We start from the raw sequence: 18,529 nt of genomic DNA, 5'->3' as shown, positions 1-18,529 counted from the left end.
TATTGCTAAACCAGCTTAAATTAAAGCAGGTGGCAAACTGCTATACTCTGTAACCAATGAAAGCATAAAAATCTGTTTCACAAATTACTCCTTAGCATTCCAGTTGTAGCAAGCAGGAGATTCAGGAAATCTTATTTTAATTAAAAACTTTATTTTTCATTACAATTCACAGTTTATACACGGCAAGAGGAAGCCTTGCCATGTGGACATTCAGAACACTGTGCTGGGGAGACAAGGGTCTTTGTTATAAGAGCATTGCTCGGTGTTGTGTCATGGAACTTCCTTAGTTTTAAAAGCGTACTCTCTGTAAATGTTAATTGACTGATATTTACACTGAATTTACATATTAACTTATATTTTATTAGAAAACAAGCTAAGCATCCAAAAAACATGAACATTCATATCTTGCATGTTATCTAATGGTCAGAGATGCTGTAAGATTTGCCACTTGAATCATGCCCAATCAGAAAAGTAAGTCCCATTCTTTTTTTAATTTACAGAGCCTAAATTTTTCTTTAAGGCCTGTTCTATTTGTTTTATGTACAGCCAGGTTACAATAGACTAACATAAAGAAAAAAATGCAAAATTATCCATTCCATCCTGCATTTCTTCTGAATCTCTTGTACACCTATAAGCAAAACAGAAGGTAAAAAATTAATGTGTTTTCTTAAAACCAATAAAGAAAACCCACAGTCTGGTTTAGATCTGCTTCTTGTCAGCCTATCCTGTCTGAACAATCATCGGTATTCAGATTGTGCTATTTATCAGCTTTTCTTCATGCCTGTGTTGATACTCAGAGCCATCTCTATTTGAAATGTAGAAAGTCACAGTGATACCAGTTTCAATTGCATTCCCACATTAGCCACAGCTCTGGCACAGGCAGCCCACGTGACATTCAGGAAAGCACTCCACCAGGATTCCCGGGTAAAACATCATGTAGCCTCTGGGGTGACTTGGCTTAAAAAGGAAATTAAGAATCCTTTTCAAACCAAATATCTGGCAGAAGGTTTATGCTTATTAAAAATAGCTGTATTCTTCTGCATTGTTTTTTGGACGTGATTATTAGAATACAACAATTTAAAGCCTCCCCCTGCCTCTCATCAAAACAGTAATTTTTATTTGCTCTTGTCATCTACCAAATAATTTAGTGATAGATAAGCTGCAGATTTTTTTGGTACATCTGATGCAGAGAAAAACAACTGCTGAACGCTGCTTGCAAAACTAAGACCTGAAAAGGGTCTGCAAATCCTACAAGTCAGCGTGAACAAGTATCAGCTAGACCTGAGTAAAACAAAATGCTTCTGGGGGATAGGTTTGCAACTTTTGAAACTGCAGTGCCTTTAAATTTGGAGCTAAGAACATCAATTGATGATTGTTGAGTTTTGGCATTCATTCATGCTGGTTGGTATCTTCACAACAGACACCTTTGAAACACCACCATCTTAAGAAGAACGAAAGGCTTAAATGAAATACACTTCTCATGCAAAAAAAAAAAAAAAAAAACCAAACAAAGAAATGTTGTACAGGAACTGTAGAGGTTCTGGTTCTTCAAAAGATAAGGCACTGACCAAAATTTCTTAGGTAAAAGGCTGCATAAGAATTTCTTGCCATTTACAAATGTGTTGTAGTCCAGAAATGGTCCATTCCTAGGCTCAGTAAGGTAGACCCTGAAATTTTAAGGACTGATCCCTCAAAGCTACATTGTTACCATAAACAAGTGAGATTCATTCGTGAGGCCATATGGCACATTAGAAGTGAAAAACAGTCTGGGCAGATAAAGGCAGAAAACATTGCTTGTTCCAGCATCTTTTGGAAACAGCAGTGCCATTCGTCTTTGTGTCTCTGAAGAGATGCGATGGTAACTTGGGGCTGTAGTTTTTCTGTGGAACTCATGCACACATATAAAATGCTGCTAGCACTGGTCATCGACAGGGTGGAAAAAAATGGTGTATGGCTAGTCTAAGCCAAGAGCTTCCCAAAGGCTGGGAGCCAGAGTCACGGCTACTTAATGTTCTCGATCACGGCAATCTCTTCTGCTGCACAGTGCGGCGTCAAACCGTTCATGTAAATGCTGTCCGTCTTTGTCAGAGCTGGCAGGAGGTCCTTCTCGCTGGTCAGGTGGTTCACTGACAGTGTTCTCTTGCAGGGGGTCAGGTCTTGGTTGTGGTTGACAGCCAGCTCTGCAGAGAGCTTCCTTTTGATGGAGGTGGCCCGCTGGAACTTGTCGTAGATCTCCACGCTCAGGCGCCTTCGCGTCTCCTTGAACTCGGCGGTGACGTTGGCTGTCCACTCCGCAGCATGGGCTCGGAACTCCCCGACCTGCAGCAAAAATCAGGAATAAAGAGGAAACATTATGGCACCAGGGATTTCAGACACTGTTTATCTTCAGGAGCCTGGTGAGAGTGCAGGGCTGCCAAAGAGCTGCCGTTGCCACTGGCACTAATTTCTCGTGCCAAAGACTCACTCTTTTATTGACAGCAACTAAAGAAGAAATGCTGCACTAGTAAGAGTTGACAACAATTCCAAAACCACAAATAAAAATCTTTTCTGCTGATTTTTTTTTATTATTGTTATTGTTATCATAGACAGTCAACAACACAGGGAAGCTGCAGAGGCTTGACAGCTGCACAATACCCAGCTGGTCTGGGGATGCTGAAATCCCAGCAATCCAGGCTGTGTTATGTATTGTTACTAGGGTGAAGGGTTATTTATGAGCACTTTCACTGTCTCTGGAAAGATCCTTGGGAGACTTGGCAAAGAAATTTCTAAATTTAGACAGAAAAGCTTTTTTAAAGGAAACCATCAGCTGTTTGCATCTTCTTTTCTGTGCTTGCTCAAACGTAGCATCAACACAGCAACAGTTCAAAGTCACCTCAGTGGCACGTCTGCTTCCTGTCTTGAATCCTAAACCATCCTTTTTTTTCCTCAAATATGGCATAAGGTAGACTGAGCAGATCTAGTCTGAGGTAAACTATGGCCTGTCATTTTTTTTACTATTTATATTTTTGCACTTGTACTTCAATCAAACCACTGTTACGTTAAATAAGTTATGTAGGTAACTAAAGGAGGCACCTTTTGATGATTATCTCATTATAACTCCAAAGAGAATTGATTTTTTTCTCTTTAAATCTCTTCTCCATCGACAGCTTAATACTGGGAAGGTACAGCACAGGGAATACAGACTACTCATAAATATAACTCCAAAGTAAAGCATTTCAGGAGAATGTAACCCTCGTCTAATTGGTACAGTTCAGTCCAGAATTTCAATCATTGGCAAGCAAACTCTGACTTGGTAAGCACAGAAATTAAAAAAGAATTTATATAGAGAAAGAAATATAGAGGGCAAACCATCAGAGAAGAAAACACGAGCTTATTCATGCTTTGCAGTACAGTGGAAAAACAGGAATATAATGAAGGTAAAAACTGTCACTCCTGGATGAGCTGATTAGAGTTTCAGGAAAACTTTCCCCCTCCAGAAACAAAACAAGAAGATCTCTTTACCCAAGGGTCATTTTATTACATTCATCTCCACTTCAGTGAATTACAGAGATGACAAATGTGGACAAATGTATATTTTCTAAAACAAGGGTAATTATCTGCAATACACAGAGGACTCACCTAGCTGAATGATTATTAGTGTTTAATTTGTGCAGCTAGGATCAGACACACTGCACTTCAGATCTGAAATAATGAAATCTGCAATGCTGAAACATCTCAGCTGCTCCAATATTTTTACTTGTAGTAAACAAGCAATAAAAATATGATAAATAATATCAGTGCACACCCTGAGGCAGTTTTCTCCTTTTTTCCTAAGCCTTACTAAAGGCAGGCTGCCCAGGTCCTGGAGAATGATTCTGTCTAGGGCAGCAAAGAGCCAGTACACAGGTTTCTATTTTTACTGTACATATATATGTACCCCTCACCAGTTGTGTAAACATTTAACAGACCAGGTACGTTGCTCAGGCACACTTCTCTGGCATTGCATGTGGACACATTCAAGAAATGTTATCAGGATTTAAAATTATGTCTTAGCAACTTACTGGAAAATACAACCCCCTTGAACTCTCTCCCCATAAACTTTCAAAAATTTATATTTATTTATTTAATTGCTTTTTAGTTGCCATGTTATTTCATGTTTGTCCAGGAGAGAAAATCAACTGTCCTTGCTTCTGAAGAAAGCAAGTTTATGTGACCTCTAGGATAGGCTCAGAGTGTTTCTGGTGATGGACATGCCTTGCACAGGGCAAGCTGCTCTACGGCATTCAAGTTATTCAGGAGAATCATAAAATTGTAGTTGTTAGGATACCTAATGTCTGAATTCTAGAGAGATTTCTATCTTTGGAGAAGCAAAGCCAACTGAGGAGCATCAATAAATGTGCCTTTGGAGATAGGCGCATTCCAATTAAGGTGGTGGGGAACACTAACGTGGTGGACACAATTCTACCTGCCCATACACCAAAGTTGTGATGTTGGTTTATATTAAAATCATAGGAGAAAAATACCAAATGAAACATGCTGTTATTAATGCTATTGCTAAGTAGGATCAAGATGCATTAGTAGAAAAACAGAGGGAATTGGAACACATTAAGAGTTCAGGAGTTCAGTGCTGTTCGAACTGTGCATGCCCCAAATCACTGCTTTCGGCCCCTACTTTTCATGTGAACTGAAATGCACTCAAAAACGTTACCTCTTTAAAACACAACTCTTAACTCCATAGCACTTACAGACTCAAGCAGGGTTGTAAGAAAAGGGTTATAAAAAAATAAATGTGCTGTTTTAACTACCAGTGTACATTAGTAACTTGCTTATATAATTTGATCCATAGGGACATATCTATAATATGTTCAGGTTCTTTCTGTCCTTAGGTTATGATATTTTAACACATTGCATTACAGCTCCTCTTCATCTGGGCTCTGACAACCAAAACATGTCTCATGCAGAGCCACTGAAATGCCAGTTGCCTGTGCTGCTCCAAAAAATTAAATTCTTGGCATACCTACCCACTGTAAAAACAATTTACTTTTCTCTAGACCTCTTGCCTCATTACAGCACAGCTCTGTAGACTCTACAGCTGTCGTAGTCGGGGGCAGTGTGACATGAGGACAAAGCCTCTTAGTCACAGAAATTATTGACAGCTACATACTTAACATAAGGCTGAATGTCACAGAATATTTCAGAAGCAATTGGAAAAACATGTCACGGTGATAGCACCTGACTCAGCCATACAAGAAGCTGCACTAATCTGGGGATGCCTCTCACTTTCACCTTCAGGGAAGAGAATGTCACTAGTAATGGGGACATGGTGCCTATCCCAACTCCTGAATTGACTTTCTCCACATCAAAATCCAAAGTAGACTAGGTGTTAGACATATTTCATAAGGAGTATCAACCTAGCTGCATTGAACATCAACAGCAAGCAACTTTACTATGTATTGAAGAAGCAGCACCCTGCTGCCTTGTGATTTCAGGGAAGACAAGTCCCAATAACAAGTTCTCAAGAATTATGGTATATAGTAACACAACTAAGTATTCCAAATAGCACATTTCACCACAAAAACCAAAAAAAACCCCACAACCCAACAACAACAAAAAAGGCAACAAAGCCCCAAATCAACCCCCAAAAAACAACACCCACAACTTTTCCAACAAATGGACAGCATTGACCCAATTCCTTGCCCAGCCCAGGTTGCCAGGCCTCCAGCTACCACTGCCAGGGATCCCATATGAGCTGCACCATATCCAACAACCCTATGAGGATGTCTCAAATACCACAGGTCATCTCCAGCAACACCTCCAGATGTCTGTGCCAGTTTATGTGTCTACCTGTGACGGAGATGTCACATTTACTCTTTTAGGTTATAATGAGAACCTGCCTCTGAACCATTTGTGAAGAGTGTTGTACTCATTAAAGTCACTACTGGTTTTTTGGGGAAGAGTTTTGTAGTGAAAAATAGACATCAAGAAAGTACTTCATGAACTTCCTGAATGATCAAACAGTTCCCAGCCTGCACACATACACAATCACCAATATAACTTCAATATAGATATACCAAATTTGACAGAGCTAGGAAAAAAAAATGGATGTTAAGCCACCATTCCTTCACCTACTCCTGCCAAAATCCATCTAAATGAATAACGTCCTAGAACTGGCTCTCAGTCAATATCTCTAGTAGGATCAAATGTTCCTATTCAGTTTCATTGCTACTGTGTTTAGCTTTCTGTCCAGCTGAGCTCCACACTTGGGTAAAGGCCAACAGCATAAGCCAGAATGTAAGAATGTCCAAGAGGATGCCACTGTTGAAACTAAAAAACCATTTGAACATACTGCAGCATCTGCTTCATCCTTCAGTACATTTGCTCTTATTCCTTATACCTGTCAAGAGTTTGAGAATCTTTCTAGGCACTCACAAAATCATGCAAATACCAATGCATGCTAAACTTCCCACCATTCAGGAAGACCACTCATCCTATTAAGCACAAGCCATGTGGCCATACACAAGTAATCAGTATTTTGAATTAAGGCACATCTGTGCTCTAGCAGGAAAACAAATAAACAAAAGCATAATTAAGGACATCCTTAAATAGACCAAGACAAATGCACTTGCCTAGCTTAACTTTGCCTTAGTTTTGTTTCTCCATCTCATGGATATTCTTGAAAAACCCCGACATCACAGTATAATCTGTTAATCTACTTCTGCTTACAGAGGGGAAAGAAATATATCCTGCTTGGATGGAGCTCAAATATATGACATGAAAACTATGATATACTCAGGAGGAGGTAAACCACTGAGTAGCAAATAAGAAAAAAAATAGCGTTATATATATATCATGCAAGAAAATGAAAACATATATTTCTAAGTAATGTGTGCAGCTTTTTCTGTCATAGCTGAGCATTATGTTGTTTCCCTTTGGCATACAGAGCTCATACATCTTATGATGAGCATGTTAGTGCAAGCCAAAAAACTGAATTTAAAAAGCAAGTAGATGAGCTGGAGGTATCCATTTGACTACATTTTAGGGTGAAAAAAGTGCCCTCCCTTACAGATATTCTTAACAGTCTAGATGTTCCTCAGTGCACACTTTCTTGCATTTATCCCTAATGCATTCTCCGAATTTGCATCACTTCATTTTTCCTCTCCAGTGTACTTTATCCTGCTACTTAATAATAACACATCCAATTAACCTCCCTATGATATGCTACTCAGAAAAAAACTAGAAAGTGCATTACATGTCAAATTATGCAGGCAGCAGAGTACAGAACATAACATTTTGTCTTAGCTCTCAGGAAATTCAGCCAGTGTTCACAGAAATTGTTCACAAAGTTCCTTTAAAAAAACCTGTAGGTACAGAGAAGGGTTTAACAACTCAGCTGCTGGGTGGGTTTATCCCTGAGTGCATCAGAGGGGTTTCCTTCTGGACACAAATTTCTATTCACCACCTCAGTTTCTATAGGTTAGAGAAGACCAGAGTGCAGAAGAGAAAAAGAGAAGCTTCACAAAAGTTTTTTGCAAAACCTTTGCATTTGCTGCAGTTTAGGGAATCTCATTTATTCTGCCACTATAGCGTTATTAGTACATACCCAAAATACCTGTGGGCAGATGATTAGAGAAGAGTGTGCTCTACTTGTCTTTAAAGGTAGACAGCCACAAAATGCAAGAACTACCACAGGCATCAATGAGATTCCTATGCTGAGCTTTCCCAGCTCCACCATCTTCTATGCCTTCATCCTGTCAGGACCTCAATTCTGTAGCTGGGAGCTCTTCCTCACCAGCTCTCTAAGGTACCAGACTTTGATTTCAAGGTGAATGGCACACACAAAACTATAAGTGATGCCTTTTTTAGTTCCACTCACTGGTATACACATCCCTCTGTTTTTCAGACAAATATCAGAGGGGAAAAGATTCTCTTTTTTGAAATTTTCATCTTCTGTGGTCAGGCTTCAATTACTCAGATGATTGTATTTTTGTAGCCATGGTGGTCAGAAATGTTTTGGGAACAATACTCTCCTGATAGAAACTGGATTGTTCAGTCCTGTAATAAGCAGTGCTTGTGAGTTCATTCTGTTGAGCAATGGTTGCTTGGTTTCACTCACATAACTTCCATGAACACATCTGATGCCTTGGATGAAATAAACCACATTCTCCAGTGGGAACACAGAGAGCCCACTAATTTTGATTATTTTATATGTGGAGGAACATCTATGGTGGCAGCTGTGGCAATATGTTTTGTGGAGATATAACAGATGCCAGATGCAAGAAATGGCCTTTTCCTCTATCATGGTTTGATTCAACAAAATAAAAACAGTCTAAAAAATCATGCCTACAAAACATAACGGTATATACGGAGTCAACATGGTTATTTTGTTTTACCTTTCGTTTTTCCATAAATATGGAGACTGATATACTAAGTATGTTCTCAGAACTATTATTGAATATTGCCCATCAGATACCTCTTTACATAGATCTGCATGGGTGTAGTCTCAGTAGCGTAGACAAGTTATGGGCCTGAACACTCCCTATTGTTCTTCTTTATTTTATTAACTTCCAAAGATAAGAATTAAAAAAAGAGAGAGATCTTGACATTTTCCTTTAAAAATCAGTTCTATTTAGTGGTTTCAGCTGTCTCAGAGAGCCATCCAACCCTCCTTTCAACCTGCTGAGAGTGAATGACATGCACCTGTATTAGCCACAAGAAACTATTTAGGTTTCCATAAAGCTCGACCAGCAGAGCCTAAGGTGATTCAGGGGAACAGTGTGTATCCTCTGCCTGTGCTGTACATCCAGCAGCTTGGCTGCAGCCAGGAATAACACACGTTTTAAGAGCTGTACTAGAAGCATAATGAAACCCAAGCCACAGGCAGTTGAAAGTTTGCCTCAACTTTCTCCCGGAGGAAAGAGACAACAACTGTTCATAAACTCTCTGGACTTTTTTTAGCTTATAAAGATATGCTAAAAAAGAACAAACATAAAAGAGGACTTTTAGTTTTTACTTGGTCATAAGGAATGATTATTGTAACTACTTGGTGAAGTCCCAGCAAAGACTATTTCTTAACTTTCTAGTGTCAATAGCTGGAGTGATATTTGTGTGAAATACTAAAGCCCCACTTAGGCTGTTCAACACTAGTATTACAACTGCACCTATCCCCTGTGAAAGGCAGTACTCAACAGCTTCTTTTGTCCCTTTTATCTGCAATTGCAAAGCATTTTCCTCAACATCAACACATTTGCAAGGGCATTCTGCTGAACTTGCTTTGTCTGGGAACTGATCCTCAAGACAGCTATCAGATTCATACACTCAGCATTAGTAACATGTTCTGGAGTCTTTTCCTAACAATATCCAAGCACTGAGGTTATCCTGAAAAAAAAAAAAAAAGTAAAGAAGTAAACTTTTCAGGAATGTTAATCATGAATACGTCACTGATATTTAACCTGGAATATTTTCAGCCCACAATAAAGTACACCACAGATATATTTATTGTTGGAATAAAGGATCAATTACATCTTATCTCCAAAAATTAAGATTTCTCAATGTAGGCCATCATAACATACATTTTGGGAATCTTTGTGGGTAATTAACTCCAAGAAACGCCCTGCTATAACTGATCTCTCTTTAATCAATTTCTCTTATTATGAAGTATAAGTCTCTTGCTCTAGTTTTAGTTTTGCAAATTCAATAGCTCTTGCCTGGAGCCTTCACTGGAGTAATTTTCTTGTTCCCTGCACAGAGTGGGAGAGCACAGGGCAGGGCACAGGGATTGGCATGAGAGGCACTGCCAGTGTCCCCATGCCCTGGGCCATGCTGCTCCTCATGGAAGTCGACTTGGCAGCACATCTCTTGTAATCAGCACCCCACCAGGACCTGGTACTCAATATGCAACAACAAAACAGCAGTTTCTATGCCTGGCATTCCCAGCTAAGAGGCATGATACTAATATAAATATAACCACAGCAAAACTGTGGAGATGTTAGCTGTGTGTGTGCTGAATCTGAAGTGAAGCAAGCATCACATGTCCAAAGTACACAAAACTAGAAGGAAAGATCTCAAAAAAGTGTCAAAAGCCATCAGCTGTTTAGTTTTCCTGGAATTCTCAGAACAAGCTGTTCTTTCCTATTCATTATTGCACATATTACACCACAGCAGACTTTTGAAAGACCGATCAATTCAGAAACTCAGTATTACAGACTGTTGCTAGGGCAGATTCAGGAACATCACCAGGATAACTTAAACTCACAGAAAGGAAGAGACCTGCATTCAGAACCAGGTCAGTCATTTCCATTACCTCCACACACCAACATCTCTCTTTATACATCCCTGAGACTCTGGGATGCTACAGAGAGTCTGTATTCCCACCTGTTATTTTGGGTTTATTTTGGTTGGGTTTTTTGTCCCATTGCTAGTCAAATTTGATGAGAAACATGCAGTTGTTTTGACTGTAGAAAGATTTTATATTTCTCCCTATCTCATAGAAATTATTAAAAACAATCACCTTTTTGAGCATGGCTGTTCCTTCTCAAATAGATTTTTCTGCACATCTTGGAGGGCAAAAAACCCCACTCTTAATGCAAGACATATTTGTCTTCAGATGCTTTCCTTGCCATTTTTGTAGCTCTCTGCATATTTCCTGAAGTTTAGACCACAAATCTAGGGGCTATTTTCCAGTAATAAACTTTTTAACAACATCTGCAGCAGTAGCACCACTTTCCTACAGAAACTCAATGATTCCCTGCTTGCATATCTTACTGTTGTTACTCTTATTAATCACTGCCTTGCGAAATTACTTCACACACCATGGCTTTGACACTATATTTGTCTCACACAAATATTTCCAATTCAGTGCTTTCTAGGAACAGACTTCCATCTCAGCCTGACCAATTCAGTCATGGAATGGAGATACCCAGAACTTCTGGGTATAAAATTTGTAAAACTGCTGCAGTTTGGTTTAATTTTTTTGATTTTCGCTGGGTTTTTTTTTTTGTTTGGTTGGTTGGTTTTTGTTGGGATTTGTTTTGGGGTTTTTTTGGGGTTTGCCTGTTTTTCTTTTATGTTTTGTGTTGTTCATCTGTTTTCTTTTGCCAGTAGGCAGGAGGGTTGGTTGGTTGAGGGGAGTGGATATAAGAAAAGGAAAAGTCCAAACAGTTGTTTTCTTCAGCAGAAGCTGACCCATCTCACATGAAACAATGTAAAATGGACCAGCAAGTGACTCTGATCACCAGGCTGAAGAGCTATTCTCTACCATCCTAAGTGAACAGATTTTGTTTCTTGAAACAGGTAGAGCTGGGTTGAGAATTCATCGAAGAACTGAACAACTTCTTCCTCCTCTTTGATCATGCACCCTCACTGCACAGCCTCTGAGGACAATCTGTTTGCCTGGGGGCTGAAACCCTTCAAAGCTGTTTCTCACTTGAGTCCACTGGTTTTTTTCATCTTTTCATGTATACAGCCTACACCTATGGTCCCTCTTCTGGGGATATGAGAAATGGGCTCAAGTTCTCTTCACGCTGGGTCCCTTATGCTGGGTGAGCACCTTCAGCTTGAAGCTAATAAAAAGACAACAAATAATATAAGGAGTGCAATAATCTCCATGGCATCATCATGACGAGTCTAATTCTGTTTTGACAGACTTGAGTGACAGCTCTGTCACTGGTGCCAAGAAGATTAAACTGAACGATGATTCAGATGAGTCAAATTTGTTGAATTTGTTTGTAAATATCAAATATAGCAACTGCCTCTTGAATTTCCACAAGAAGTGAATTTCCTAGGTCTCATGAAATTTTAGGCTTGGTCTTTAAAGCTGGGTGCATGTTGTTCAATTCAAAAGACAGACAAGCAGCGTGCAGACACGTGTTAGACAACTGAGCTGGTGTCTAACACGTGTCTGTCAGCTGGACTGCTGATACACAGCAAAGAGAACAACCCCTCCAGGAGCTATAGCCCAAAAGCCTAAGACTGTTGGTTGGGTAGGCATTTTTGCTGAAATGCTGGAATTCAGAAGCTGCTGCATACAGAAATAAAAGAAAAAAATAGGACAAGGAAAAAAAAATCCTGCTGAAAATTTACTTTTCAAAAAGACTAAAATCAGAAGACTTTAAAAGCGCTCTGAGTAATCAGAGTGTAGAGAATAATGAAGAGGAGGGAGTTTAAGGCAAGCTACTCTAGCTGAGGCTGAACTTCAGAGACACATCGCCTACTTAAGATTACAGCACACAGCATGTTCCAGTGACTTTCTGACATTTCATCTATCTTACTGCTACTGTATAAGCTGCTTCCAGATCAATCCTTCTAAAACTCCCACTTCTGTCTCTACTTGTCTTTCACTTCCCTCCCCATTTGATGCATTCAAAATTCTCCAGAGTGTCTCAGGAGACAAAAGCCACCTGAGCAAACTGACTGACATACTGGTTATCTGGATTTTAATATCAAAATACAGAAGTTCTGTGCATTAGTGCATTTCTGATCAGATTTTTTTGGTCTCAGATCCACTTGCATATGACAAACTTTCCTGGTAGTACACTGAAAAAAGATAACTGTTTGATTTTGTTGAAACAGTGAAATGCATTATTACCTCAAAGTCTTATGTAAACTGCTTCTATAAGAACAACATAACTACATTAAAATATATGACTAGAACTACAGATTTCAGGTGATATTCATTGACAGCATGCTTCCTCTGTGGAATAAGAAGGACTTCCCTTCATGCCCTAAATATACTGATATTTATTCATACTTTTTACCTTAGACCACAGGAAAAAGTAAAGAAGGGGTTATGGCTATCTATCAAAAGAGATATACCTCTGATGATTTATAGTTTTAGGTGTTGGGGGAAGTAAAGAACAACACTTGCAACCTCTCTGTCTCATTCTGGACTCAGCTAACATTCTCTAGATTTTGCTGCTGGGTCTTAGACTGCTGAAACCAGCACAATTGATCACTACTGAATGATCTGCTCCTTCCTGTATCTAAACATTATAGACTACTGTTTTCCTCATGGAGAGTAGGATACAAGTCCTATACAAATTCTTGTTTATTTGTTGATACCCATAACAATCCCCATAATTTCCAGGAAGATTTTCAGCATCCTATTTCCTAGGAATACATTAAACTGCTTCAGTTTTCAGAGTGCATTGATCTCAGTTCTGTAGCTTTTTTCATGGGCTCTGTATCTCAATAGGTTTTAATAGATAGCATTGCTTCCCCCTTCAAAGGCTACTTTTAGGTATAAGGGGCGATTTCTCCAAGGACTGACAATGTTTCCCCAAGACAGTTAAAAAATACACCCCATACTTTGAACTAGGGTTTTTCATTGCACTCATGGATATTGGAACTCCAGAGAGATTCCTCTGCTATAATCTGCATCCGTAGAAGTTGGAACAGTCCACTGTAAATTTAGGTTTAACTGGAAAAAAGACAAGAAATTCAGTTTCTGATCTGGCTTCTGCTGGCACAGAAGAGACTTAATAACTACGTTTCCACTAAACTCCTTCAGCATTTTCACTCAGATTTTCCCAGGCAGATAGCAAGAATGAGCTAAGAGCAGCAGTTTTTATCATAAAATGAAACCTGTAAAAAGTGGATATTTGTAAAATGCTTATAGCTATTTTTTTAAAAAAAGGAATAGATTTGTATTACTTTCTTCCTATAAAGTTTAATTAGGATAAAAGATGGATTTTTTTGGTATTTTCCATTACACAACTTAAGATATATCATAATTCAATTCTCAAACTGGTTTCTACCATTGTTAAAACTACAGAATTTTAAACTGCCAAAGCATTTTATTCCTGCTATGAATTCTCACACATGCCTGAGCAATGGGTTAAGTAGGGAGGAAGATTTCTGACCATCAGAGATATGATTAATTGAACAAATGGCAACAATTATGTTATGTCTGTCTTTAATCTAACCTAATGCACATGAGGCTTGTATACAGCAGAATTCCCAATACCTGCTTCAGCCAAGAAAATTCTGATATATCTGAAGAATGAGGTTTTCCTTGCTGTAGACAAAATGAATATGCTTGTTTAGGCTATAAAGGTGAGAAAGAATGAAAAGATGGACTAGTTACACATTCCCAGTGCCTGAGAAAAGAAAGCTCAGCACTGCACTGCATAACCCAGCAAACAGTTTTCCCTGATAAAAATAGGAATGCTTTTGATGTGTTAGAGGTATTCTTGGGTGTCTTCAATTCACGTGTCTTCAAATCCTTCCCAGAGTTAGTCTATATTGAAATACCTTCACAAAGAGCTACAAATTTCAAACATTCTTAATATATTATCATCATTATAAGATTAAAACCTCAGTGTGTCATATAGCCAGCTATACAGTCAAGATACTAAGATGTCTGGATAAAAGGCTGTCTGGATAACAGAATAGGAGAAAACTGAGGTTAAAAGTCAGATTAATTATAGGAAGTAGTGTGAAGAACTAAAATATGTCAACTGTGTCTGAGAAAACACAGCAAAAACAATCCTGGAGAATATTTTTGCATGGTCTGATGTTGTAGTGCCTCCGTCACATCATATTTTTTCCAAAATATCCAGACACAGGTAACCCAGGGAAACTAAAGGCAATTTAGAAAATGCTTCAAGTTGAGAACAGTTAAACACGAGGAGACTGCCCAGAGGAAACACCACTCTTGGCATGACAGAATATCCTGAGTTGGAAGGGACCCCCAAGGATCACTGAAATCCAACTCTGGGTCCTGCACAAAAATTCCAAGGCGTGCCTGAGAGCACTGTCCAAGTGCTTCATGAACACCTGGCAGGTGCTATGCCCACTTCCCAGGGGAGTTCCAGTGTCCTCCTCCTTCTTCCTATTGCAGAGGGGAAAAGGGGTGAGACCAACCTAACCCTGAAGTTCAAAATAACCAAATACAGGTTACTGGCATTTGAAGTGATGCACTTGTTTCCCTGCAGCCAGGGTAAGCCATGTAAGGCTGGCTGCTAAAAGTGTCCTCAGTGCTTTTCCAGAAAACAGAACTGTGATCCTGCCAGCTGTTGAACCTGCAAATGGGAACACTCAGGTGATACCTGCTGCTCCCTATATGTGGAGGGCACTAGTGAAGCCCATTGTGGAAAGAAAGTCATAAATACCCTTTCAAATTTACAGCATGGGGTGAAAGATGACACTCTTGAACTGAAACTGTTCAAATAAATACTGTCCTCTGCTTCAGGGCTAAGTGGTTATGAATTGCCTGCTAAAAGTGTACTTACAGCAGACCTGCCACGGTGCTGTCTCTACCACAGAGCCACGAGCACAGCCAGGACAATGGAAAAGGGCTTACCACCCCACATTCCTCACAAAGTGGGTTTAATCCTGCCCAAGATCCCAGCTCCCACCATCCTGCCTGCTGCCAGCAGTGCCCCAGCTCCTGCTCAGAGGGTGACAGGCGCCCTGAGGGGCTGCAGCCAGGGAAAGCACGTAGGGGTAAGCTGCCCTGCAGAGCAAAGGCTTTGGGAACTCAAGGACTGCCAGGAATACATCTAGGCATTGATGCCATGCCCTACAGCTAGGAAAACTATTTCAAACAATGTAAGGAGCAGGCCACTGCACAGTAGCCAACATATTCATTCCATCAAAAACAAATTAGAGTTTTTATGTTTGAGTAGCATAAATCAACTGATGCATGCAAAAGAATTCAAGCTAAATTAGAGGGAAATAATATGTTGCTTCAAAGAAAATTAATTTCTCAGACTTTCAGTAAGGCCTGAACTAGGCACTCTACAATTGAAAGAAATTTTATTTACCTTCTAACATTTTCAAAACCAGGACATTTTCTTAAATTACAAAACTTAAAGTAAAACTTTCTTGTAAAATTGGAATAATAAATACAAGTGAAAAGTGAAATTCACAAGTGAAAACATATTTCAATTGAAAACAATATACTTGACTACAAATATCAAATGATTCTGTGGGAGATACATGGTAAAACACACCCTGAGATATTTCAATAATTAATTCCAATACCTTGCATGATATGAAAAATTTATTTTCTTACCACTACAAAGCATGGTATCTCAAATATAACTACTTGAGTATTTTCTTTACATACCTGCATCCCTTACAGAAACAAAACAGAATGATTTTTGCCTTAAAAATTAGGGCCTACATTCTATCTAGAACTGTAGTTCAAGATTTTTTCCCCATAAATCAACTGCAAGTATTCATACACACTTAATTTAAGAATACATTTAATCTAATTTTCTGTGCAGACCTGTGAAAATAAAACATTATGTCTGAAGGATCGCTGTGCTGTGTAGTTCCCTGCAGTTTGAGCTGCAGCATTCCAATTCATATACAAACAGCTTTGACCTATGCACCCTGAGAGCAAAAGAAGCTATAAGCTCACCTGGCTTCTATTCAAAGTTTTTAAAAAGGAGTACTTCTTCCCCTTTCAAAATATTCTTACCTCTTCCTTTGTCTTTTTTGATATGACCCTTAGCCAGTCTCCAATCATGCTGAGGACAGCTGCAAAGTAAGCAAGCCCGACAAGGATCCAGAACCACACCACTGGCTTATAAAAATCTAGATATTCAATATCTGATCCTCCTGAAAAACAATACAATAAAAATTAATTCAGACTGAATAGCCATAGGTGAAAAGTTGTTTTTGAAATAATATTCCTAAGGGAAAAAAGGTAAATTTCTTATACCTTCTGTATTTTTACCCATGTAAAATATTTTTTGAATTCAAACAAATTACATAGATTAGTTCACTCTTAAAGTAATATCTGGAGTATGCAAATTTTAGACAAAGATTGTTAACAATTCATAATAACTATTGACTGAAGACAGACTGATTCCACTTCTGGTATACTGTCATTTGAGATAGAGGTTATTGAAGACAGCTTGAATGAAATTACTTCCCACCTGCTCCAAGAAGTGATGCTACACCAGAGTTTTAAGTGTTGTTCCAAAGCATGCAATGCATTCATATCCTGAGAAATCTGTTTTTGCAAGAACTTTAAAACATTTCAGTACTTATATAGAACCTTTAGCCTCAGAAAAGAAAGAGTAGCACCTGCATTAACAAGTGTCCCTGGTGGGTAGGCAAACATTATCATCTCTGTTCTGCAGAAGGAAATCAGAGTGCAGGGACTTGAGTTGAACTCATTATAACCCCCCACAAAAAAGAAGTCTGCTGAAGGCAACTTTTTGAATGTCATAAGCAGCAGTCACTTCTTTTCAGTGTTAAAGTATAAAAGAGGATAAATTTCAGAGGTGTCTGTAATAGAGCTTTCAGGTATAATACAGCTATAAGGAACAGATGTCTTATTTCTCCACAAAAAAAAGTTATGTTCATCCAGAGCTCTTGGCAACAACAAATAACTCACATTTCACATCTTGCCATGCAATAAAACAGAAGCCTTAAACTTGTAATTCAGCTGTGTTACACCAAATAAAACCAGACTTCTAGTCTGGGCTGCTGCAAGAAGTTTGATGTATCTGCCCATAATTGAAGAAACTCTACAGTAAAACCTTCTCAGGCACATTGAAGTAGCCTGTACAGGTACATAATGCTTAGTTTTTGGTGTCTGCATCCTATACTGGTTCAAAGCAAAATAAATTGGACCCAAAATATCAAGCACCTTGTTACAGTACTGAGATTGACTCTCATGGAGAATAATGATTTTACTTAGCTTTACTATCACAGAGATTGCATGCAAACAACAAAGAATTTTACTGATGGCTAGCTTTATATGGAAGCCCTCACAGACAGAGATTTTGTTATTTTCATGTCAATTGCACATTTTCATAAAAAAAAAAAAAAAAAAAAAAAGCATTGAGCTGCAATGGTTTACTCAACTACCCAAGAGATGAATTCACACTGTGAAAGTGGATAGACTTTAATGACTTTGCAGTCCCAAAACAAGCAGAGGCAGAAGACAGGGCTCTGTTTGGAACAGAAGACATCCAGCCACCAAAGGGCTGAGACAGGACAAGACAAACAAAACACCAAATCATTTGTTAACAACATCTATCTCATGCCAATCCAGTAAAACAGTATTTTAGGGATGATTCACCCAAAATTTATTGTAATTCAAAAAATGGTGAATTACCAGTATGTCTTCACCATAGTAATGTAATACTATTAAATATTACTATAAAATATAGTAATAAACAACACTTGGTGGTTCACCGTCTTCTTCAGCTGCTCATACAATGAACAAGAATGTATCATAGAAAGCATCCACATGTCTGGTTTTTAATTTTTGGCATATAATTTTTATAAAGTGAAACTGGAACCTATCTCTGCCAGTCTGCAGGAAGGACTTCCTTCCCAGTTTATATTTATTTTACTTATGACAAAGTTAATCACCAGGGAAGGAATTAGGACATATTCATGTTCAACCAAGTTTTCTTTGCTGTCTGGCCAGGAGATGGCTCCATCTAGCCATGCCCAAAGAAGTTCAGCTTTCCTGAAGTTAAAAGGACAAAAAGTATCCAAAGAAATACTCTAGGATAAGGCTTCAAGACTAAAACCTTTACTAGCTGTTTAACTGAATTTCAAGGAGACCTTGGATGATCTCACAATT

At 38.7% G+C, this 18,529-nt stretch overlaps 1 protein-coding gene across 1 annotated transcript in view; it reads right to left on the bottom strand.

Moving 5' to 3' along the window:
• The window catches only part of KCNK2 (potassium two pore domain channel subfamily K member 2), a 76,479-nt gene continuing 57,950 nt past the window's right edge, over positions 1 to 18,529 (bottom strand). Inside the window, exons 6-7 of the mRNA XM_063391038.1 lie at positions 16,403 to 16,542; positions 1 to 2,319 (exon numbers count right to left, since the gene is read on the bottom strand). Of these exons, the coding sequence (XP_063247108.1) occupies positions 2,002 to 2,319; positions 16,403 to 16,542 (458 nt within the window). The 3' untranslated portion in view covers positions 1 to 2,001. The remainder of the gene's footprint in view (positions 2,320 to 16,402; positions 16,543 to 18,529) is intronic.

This window comes from Prinia subflava, chromosome 2 (assembly GCF_021018805.1).
Source record: "Prinia subflava isolate CZ2003 ecotype Zambia chromosome 2, Cam_Psub_1.2, whole genome shotgun sequence".
NCBI classification, from domain to species: Eukaryota; Metazoa; Chordata; class Aves; order Passeriformes; family Cisticolidae; genus Prinia; species Prinia subflava.
Note: the sequence above shows the minus strand (reverse complement) of the source record. Positions and strands in the feature narration are given on the sequence as shown.